Source organism: Uranotaenia lowii, unplaced genomic scaffold (genome assembly GCF_029784155.1).
Source record: "Uranotaenia lowii strain MFRU-FL unplaced genomic scaffold, ASM2978415v1 HiC_scaffold_670, whole genome shotgun sequence".
Classification (NCBI taxonomy): Eukaryota; Metazoa; Arthropoda; class Insecta; order Diptera; family Culicidae; genus Uranotaenia; species Uranotaenia lowii.
The window spans coordinates 7,227-16,408 of record NW_026598612.1 but is presented as its reverse complement, the minus strand read 5'-3'; the positions used below and the strand labels follow the sequence as shown (position 1 = coordinate 16,408).

At 32.8% G+C, this 9,182-nt stretch overlaps 1 protein-coding gene across 1 annotated transcript; it reads right to left on the bottom strand.

Annotated features, from left to right (window-relative positions):
* Positions 1–1,754: 1,754 nt before the first annotated feature.
* Positions 1,755–8,400, bottom strand: LOC129760587 (adipokinetic hormone/corazonin-related peptide-like). Its single transcript, XM_055758245.1, has 3 exons — positions 8,288–8,400; positions 2,055–2,244; positions 1,755–1,991 (listed from the first exon to the last, which is right to left on the bottom strand). Exons 1-3 carry the CDS (start codon positions 8,299–8,301, stop codon positions 1,866–1,868), a joined length of 330 nt encoding a protein of 109 aa, XP_055614220.1. The 5' UTR covers positions 8,302–8,400; the 3' UTR covers positions 1,755–1,865.
* Positions 8,401–9,182: the final 782 nt, after the last annotated feature.

Sequence of the window (9,182 nt, the reverse complement as noted above, 5' to 3'; positions counted from 1 at the left end):
AAAGAAGGTAGTAATGATGTATTAAAATACGCACCGCATCGTTTTCAAGTTCCAACCCATTGATTGCTGAGAAATATGGATGAAAGACCATACACGTTCAGAAGAGTCGGATGCCGTGCTCGAATTGATGAGATGATGATGATGCGTCTTCTTATGGCCACCGAAACAAGCAACGATCGTGAGTCAACAGAAAAGTTAAATATTTCAAGACCTCATCAAATCTTGTGCACAGAGGTCGAACCCCATTCAAAACGTCTCAAAATGGCGGCCCGCTTTGGCAAATCCGGCTACGGACAAAATCTACAGCAACTACCGCTTCTTCATTATTTAACCAGTAGTCAATCATCCGTCTGCTGTTTGTGCTTTTTCACACAAGATCAATCGTCGTATCTACGTATACCTACATTCGGCACTAATAATAATAAATTTGGCGTGAACGGGTACCAATAGGTACCTACTTGAGAATGCGGCAAAACGAATGGCTTCTGACGGTTGTTTGCTTTTGGCGTTGCCTTTCAGCCACCAAACTATCAAGTGTTGTTGCTTTAGCTGATTTGTTCGTTGAGTAATTGATATTCATGCGATCTTCAAACAAGTTTACCGACAGTAAAGAAATGCTCATTTTGATGTGAATATATGAACATTATTAAAAAAAAATTTTCTCAAGCAATTTTTTGGACAAACGAAATCTATGTTTGTATGTACTTCATTCTATTTAGTTATAGTATTGTATTGAATATAAATTCCGATGTCTTTATTTCAAATTCTGCAGTCGATGTTTTTGCTTTAACAGTCTTGAAAAATATTGAAATTCGGTATCGAATTTTGAAAACGGCGAATGCGCCAAGACCTTTGTTTTGAGAAAAACGCATTCCAAGTTTCAGAAAATAAAATCAATTTCCTATTCAGCTGCGTACAATCATTTTCCTAAATAAGTCGCTAAAATGCTTTCAAATTGATTTAATTTCATCACCCGATCGATCAATATAGCTTTTCCATACTATTTACTTCAAAAATTAATAAATATAACTGTGGGCCCTTTTACCACAGACTGATGCTCTCATTTTGTTCATTCGCCAAATTGGAGCGCCCTTTTGAATTGCAGAATGACTGTTCGCCTTTTGGATCACTCATTAAAGAAGCAATATTCAAGCAAATTTCGGCTTGAAAGCGGGTCCAAATGATCACATTAACACATTAGCACATTCAACGATCTTATAAATGCTGATTTGTGCTTCTCCTCGTCCTGGGAAAACAAATTTCAAAAACTTCAGTGCCCTTTTTCCATCTCGAAATAACTATTGGCCCTTTTGTTCGCGACGAAATTTTGAGGGGAAATGGGCGAATGAACTGTGGGATTACACACTCATAAAAAAGCTATTCGCCTTATTTAAAAAATTAAATTTAACTTCACTATAATAAGAAAAATTAAAAGGAGATCATATTTTCGGATGTAAAATAAAGAGTTTAACGCATTTATGTGATAATCTGGATTTGTTTACAGTTGGCGCATTCGCCGTATTCAAAATTCGATACCGAATTATTGATTTCAAATTTGTGATACATTTTTTCCAAATATTTGAAATAATTTTTTTTAACATTATTTACGAGTATCAATTCGAAATATTAATTAATAGGTAGGTTCTTTTGTCAAACTATTCCGGAAACATTGAGCAAATAAAAAAAAGTTTTTTAAGCGTGTTCATTTCAGATTTTCTGATTAAGTAAAAAAATATTAAATACACAACGATGGCTACTATTTATGTTGCATTTTTATTAGCAGATATACAAAAAATCAGTACATTGTTATCCTTTTTACTCGTGTCCTATAACATGTGAAAACTCCGGTCTGTATAGAAGTGTATTTACAACTGGTTATTTCCGAACAGCGGCATATTATTCCCACTGCTATTTTCTATGGACGAGTCGTCTGCTTGCATGTTTTTCATGAGATGTCTCGATTCGCATAACGTCAAATGTTGAATATTTCGCTGTTAGGAAAAAAAAAGCTTTGATAAAAATTAAAACGAAATAGAAAACTACCCCCAACTCACCGTGATCGCAGTGCATAGGTTGGCAACCGACCGCCTGATGGCAGCACACTCGCCCATGGGTTGGCCTGCTTCCGCTAGCGACCGCTTGCCTGCGTTCCAGTCGCGGGAAAATGTAACTTGAGCTTGCGAAAGCGCCACGGCAAGCATGGCGGCCAGAATTGCAACGCAGACGAGCTTTTCCAGGAATCTCCTAGAAAGGGAATGTAAAAGGGAAAACCATCCATGAGCTTTTGGGTAGTTCAATGATAGGAAAACACGTAGGGGAATGTAGGGCTGGTTGGTGGTTTTAGCATTTGTAAGATGCTAACCTAAGATTGCCTGAATCTTTGCGGACGTTTCCGGACCGCGCTTATCCGGTTTATTTTGATTTTTTGAATTTGATCTCAAAATTTTCAACCTTAAATCCGGGCAAATAGAGTGAATAACACGGAACAATTCAAGAAAAGTCAAGAGGAATACATTTGAAAGGATTTTTTTTCCATTAGTATTTTAGGCTTCCGAAGATCTTTTCATGATTATTTTGTAAAAAATGATCAAAAAATTCTTTTTTGGACGACAAAATAAAAAAAAACTACAATAACTCCATACGAGTTTCAAATCTTGCAAATAAAATGTATAAATCTGGGTAAAACCTCGGCTTATTCATAGAAATCCGGGCAGCCGTGTAGGACTGAACTTTTCCTTAATTTTGTGTCAATATCCGGGCAAGTGTGGGTAAAACCGGGGAATCTATCAAGTTTATGCTAGCAATCATATCCTCAAAAAGGGTTAAAGAGGGTTAAAGGCTTAGAAAAGTTAAAGGAATCTCTTCGAGGAAACATAAAGTTTTCATGTTTGTTTAAAAAATTGAAAAAAAAATCACAGTTACCTAAACCTATATAAAAAAATAGTTGAAAGTGTAGATTTTTCATTCTTTTGGAAATTTTAATAAACGCTATCAATCCATTTTCTATCGAATGGATTCAATAAAAAAATTCTTGTAATCAATAGTATTATATTAAGTTTTGGTGGATTTTTAATTTCTTTGGCTGCTTATTTCAAGATGAAAAGCAAAAGTTTATTTTTTGGCTTAACAACAGACATTAGTACACTTTTATGTCATTCGTTTCTTTTCCCGCATTGCCTTAGAAATTTTAGAACATCTAGAATGCAATGTGTCGATCTTATTGAAGTATTTTCAACAAACTATTTTGGATTCCGTGTTTGGTCCGGGAAGATTCATATCCTTTGCAGTCCACTAGAATATGTTGAACCGTGATCTGTAAGCCGCATACAGGGGTAAATGCACCTGATAAGTGATCAAAATTATTTGCGGACAAACGGTAGACGGTAGACATTTGATGTCTTCGCAACATTTTTGTATTGTTTTATGATCTATCAAATTCTTGAAAGAAAAAAAGATTTTTTTTTCCTGGAAGGGAGATAGAAAAAAATATTTCTTGAAATAATTAGTTTAGGGACTTGATGTCTGCACAAAAGTTATAGATTTTATTATTTGAAGCAAGTTTGTTGAAGACATCATCAAGATCGCATGAAAATCATTAAAGTTACGAGCCTTTTTAAAAATAACGTGCATTTTAACAAGTAATTTTAAGTTTTTATTGAATATTTTTTTTAGTAGACGATTTACAAACTTGGTATAAATGAGAAAGTTGTTCAAATTGTTGAAACACAAAATTTTGTGGAACATTTCAAATACATATTTCAACTAAGAAAGGAGATATACTACAAAATATCCAAAATAATGCCTGTTTTCAGCAAGTTATAACTTTAAGAGTTCGGAAGAGTTCGTTTAAATTTGTGAGTGGGTTTTGTTGGTCAAGTTATTAGCTTTCCATTGATATATAAATTTAACATTAGTTTTGAATAGATTGTTTACAAACTAACAATCAAAAATGAGCTTTTCTTATAAAAACAGGAAAAATGGAGAGGCTTTTTCTTCCAATTTTAAGTGTTTCTAGAGGAAAAAGCGCATTATTGATTACTAGTTTGCAGAAAATCTATCCAAAACCAATGTTAAATTTATATATCAATAGAAAGCTAATAACTTGACCAACAAAACCCACTCAAAAAATTATACGAACTCGTCCGAACTCTTAAGGTTATAACTTACTGAAAACAGGCATTATTTTGGATATTTTGTAGTATATCTCCTTTCTTAGTTGAAATATGTATTTGAAATGTTCCACAAAATTGTGTGTTTCAACAACTTGAACAACTTTCTCATTTATACCAAGTTTGTAAATTGTATACTAAAAAAGATATTAAATAGAAACTCAAAATTACTTCTTAAAATGCTCGTTATTTTTTAAAATGCTCGTAACTTTAATGATTTTCATACGATCTTGATGGTGTCTTCAACAAACTTGCTTAAAATAATAAGATCTATAACTTTTGTGCAGACATCAAGTCTCTAAACAAATTATTTCAAGAAATATTTTTTATAGCTCCTTTCCAGGTGAAAAAATCACTTTTCTCTTTCAAGAATTAGATCATCAAAAAATATAAAAATGTTGCGAAGACATCAAATGTCTACCGTTTTCCGTTTGTCCGCAAATAATTTTGATCGCTTATCAGGTGCATTTACCCCTGTGTGCGCCGTAGAAACATGTATAGCATGGATGGCCCGTGAAGCTCTTTTTGGAAAAGCCATGTTCTAATAATTGAACGGCTTTCTTGGTCTGCGTTTATAATTTGGAAAAATATATCTAAATCTACTCTAACTAAATTCACAACAGAGATCTGAAAATCTCTTTGAAGTGATATAAGTCAAAGGGGTAAAAAGTGTAAAACAACTAATTACGAAAACAAACATGCTATTGAATTGTTGTGTTTGCCCATTTTCCATACATTTTTCGAACATTTGCAATTTTCTTTCGAACGTAAAAGTATGCGAATATAATTTTAAAAATCTAAAAAAATCAACATGGAGAATCGTTTGGCGTAATTGACTCAAAACCGATCATTTGAATAAAAAAACAATTACTTGACACGTGATCCGTAGATTCCATCACACATTTGTCAATGTTTCCCGATTGGGTTTTGGTGACTACATATCAGCATAGAGCATTAAAGCGGACTCTAGTTTTAATATTGAGGATTTGGATAGCCTCTGAAAGATGGTAAGATCGTATCGAAATCGTTTTAAAATCGTAACAAATCACCGAAGCATATCAACATTATACCTAATTAAAATTATACATATAAAACAATCTCAACCATTCGTAACATGATTTCTATTTCAACAACTTCGTTCATCCATCCAAATTTAATAACTTTTGCAAATTATGTATAACATCGAAAGTTTGCTCTGAAAATGTTTTCAATTATTGTTTGCTAAGCTTTAACAGAAAAGGGAATATTTTTGAAAATTAAACTAAATCCTAATATATTTAAATTGGCATCTTGCTCTGTATTTATGAACATCAGTAATGAAAAACTAGACAGAATTCACACTTGGGCAGTGAAATTCAATTAGAACAATACTGCAATTTTTTTACTTTGTGTATTAAATTTTTCTAAGGAAAAAGGTGAACTTGAGAACTTTGGAAAATGGGCGGTCATTTTTATTATATTTGGAGACCATAAAATTGACTTTATGTTCATTGTAGTCACGCCATTTGACATTTCTGGGATGAATAAATCGATAATATTTTACATGCCTTGAAATTATTGACTTACATATATAAGTTGGGAGGGATAATTAATTATTAAGATTAAGATTAATTTCGTATTGCGTAATATTTATACAATTTTTAAATGAAGCAAAATTTGTAAAAATATGCAAGTACCAAAAACGACTTATTAAGATGAATCTATGCTAAGGTTGCCAGAATGTTTTCTGCTCGTATCCGGGACGGAAAATTCCGCACTATTTCCATCTCATAACATGGCAAAACCCGGAAATTTAATTTCAAAATTGTCGACCAAAACTCCAGGAAATATCAATAGAAAATCAATAGCAAGAAAACTTGAAAAATGTCCATCAAAAGTTATAAGAAGATTTTAAATCGTATTTCAGGCTTTCACAAAACATTTCATGACTATTTTAATAAAAATTACTCAAAAATTCTCGTTTTGGATGCATGAATGAAAAAAAAAATTAAAATACAATTTGATTTTTTTTTTGTTAGATTTGGCAAAAAAGATGAACCGGACGTTTCTTAAATTTTGTATTAAATATCCAGGCAATCTGACATGTTTAATCTTTACTCGATGTGACCTAGACAAATGTTTTTATAACGTTTTCAAAAAACTTTTTTTTTTTATATTCCAGAACAATTTTTTTGGCCCGACAGCCAATCTTATTTCTGAAATTTGGCCCGCCTGTTGAAAAAGTTGGCCACCCATGATGTATAGGGTAGTAGTTTGCTTTCAAAAATATATGAGTGGGTGAGTCTAGTGGTTCAAATTCGAAGAAGAGTTTAAATACATTGTTCCGAATTGCATTTCCTATCGGTAGTTTTGGATGGAAAGTTTTAATTTCGCCTCAAAACGATCTGCCAAACATTCCAAATTGTGATTGCAACGAAACTGTACACTCAGAGGAAATCTTATTATAAATTTCATAAGATACATCTTATGAACCACTTTTTTGCGTCCAAACTAATTTTTCATAAGAGTCTTATGAAATTCTTTCAATTTTTATACGATGTTCTTATGAAAAATAGAAGATACGGCATTGTGAAAAAATGATGAACACATTCATTCATAGCATCAGTTTTTTTTTCATCATCTAACAGTACGAAGCAATCGCCAGTTCATAGTTATTATAGTTTTCCTTTAATGTTAAATGTTATTGTTATCTCCGGAATGGTAAGTTCGATTTGATGTTTTTGGTGTGAACGTTGAATATATTAGTAAAATAAAAAACATAATTTGTTTACTTTTCAGCAAGCTGATCGGCAAAAAACGAAAGGTTTGATGGTTGATGCGCTGCTGATGGAGACAATGCAGGATTTAATTTTAAACGAATTTGGCAAACAATAAAGTGAATGTTTTTAGCACGAAATATCAAGAATTTTTCTTATTAGAAAGTGATTTACTGATTCCATAAGAATCTCTTATGAAAAGCAACAACCTCTCATTGAAGTAGGCGTTCATCTTCAGAATTCATTTGCGTCATAAGACATTCTTATGAATTTCATTAATTTTTCTTATGGCGCCACTTCATAAGAGAATCTTATGGCATACATAATAGTATTTTTCTGAGTGTATGCATCTTGAGATGAAATAGCAATATTTCTTGCAGAAATCACTCGTCCGATATAAGCATGTCGGTCAGCCTCTTCTTTTAAAAAGCAAAAGTTGCAATAGCTTCTTTGCGCGTTTGTTTGTTTAGAGAACTTTATTCAAAACATTCCGTGGAAGTACTTCAAAGGTAAGCAAGCTTAAACTGACATTTTCCTATAAACAAAAACTGTAGCCATGGACAAATAAAATTGATGCAAAGATATGTTATTTTCAGCTTATCTGTTCGATACAAATTTCCATACAAAATTTAAACTAGTTGCGCTAATCCAGCAATCAGCCAAATTATTCCTAATTTATACTGATTTTTGAGGCCCTAGAATATGTTGGAAAGATTCAAACAAGGAGATAACACAATTTACAATCTAGAAAATTTTAATTAAAATGAAAATTTTATCAATGAATTTTAAAACAAAAAAAAATCAGGCTTTTATTCGTATATTTTTCCGTCTTCTGTCCAATCATTATTCCTTCAATGCGGTACTTTATCGTATAAATATTGCTGGCAGCCGTCAGGCCCGAGTAAAACCACCCAACGTTCCAGTGAGGGATGTGTTAGCTGGGTTGGACTTGGACTGTTTTATTCGAGAAAAGTCAATTGGGCTTAGGCCTGCTAAAAAGAATAAAGCTTGCTCTTCACTCTTACACAGATTTCCATAAGAATGACAGCTAATCGGAGTGAAATTGGAGTGAAGGCTATTGCTTTCTCTGTTTAACACATGAGAAATCATATACCGGGATTGCGAGCGCACCCATCGCCAATAATGAATAAACTGATATTCATTCCACACCTCTATTAAACGCGAAAGGCTTTTCAAAATCGTAGTACCTAGGTACCTAGGTCTAGCACTTCGTGATAATTTTACATTTACAAATCGAACGAAAACAAATAATTTTCATGAATGTAAGCTGGATCACAAAATTATTAGACATCCCACTAAAACCTAAGTTTACAATAGATCTGTTGTTCTACATATATTCACCTTTGACAAACCATTGTTTTTTTCAATCACAATAATCACTAGTCGTTGGAGCAATATAAGCTAGGGAAATCTTCTAGGAGTTTGAAATCACAACTGATACAGCCGGAAACCGGACACGGTCCTTTTATACTATCGATATTACCTATTTATCCGTATCCCGAATGATTGTTTCCTAGTTCTTTGCTTTGGAACCATTTCACAAGCGCATCATGGTGACAAAAATATGCAAACGCCAACAGACAGCGCTAGCCCACCTGAATTGGAGATGTTATTTTGAAGGGAGAAATAAAAAGGAAAAAAATAAATCCTTCGTGGGAACTTTGGTCATGTTGCAAACTTCAATAGGTGATGATAATCTGGGTGGACAGTTATGCATCCGTTAGCTAAACATCAAACATTTCCTTTGTTGGGGGGAATATCTGTTGTTGTTTGAATTTGCGAACCAGTCTCAGTGACGTCATATCTTAAATTCAAGGATATGGTGAGAACTTCAATGTGGTTTCGATACCGCACCTCCGAATCAAATAAAAAAGTATATGATTTTATTTTCAAAATGAGTAGGCGTTTTAAATATCAGAAGATCCTATTTAATTTTTTTTTTAATAAATGCAATTCAGCTTAAGGCTTTTAACCCCAATTACAAAACTTTAATTTTTAAATCAGGCTTATTTTTTTTTAACAATTATCGATAACTTGCTTACCCGCTGTGCTTTGCTGCCCCTTTTAAAAATCAATAAATTGTGTGAACACAGTTTCATTATAAAATTTTTTTCGATATCTTTATAATGAGAGCTTTCACATCACATGTTTTAAAATTATTGTTTTGAAATCTCACATTAAAAACTCGATATTATTTGCTTTTCTCCCCAGCAATGTGAGGAGAGTCCACGAACTG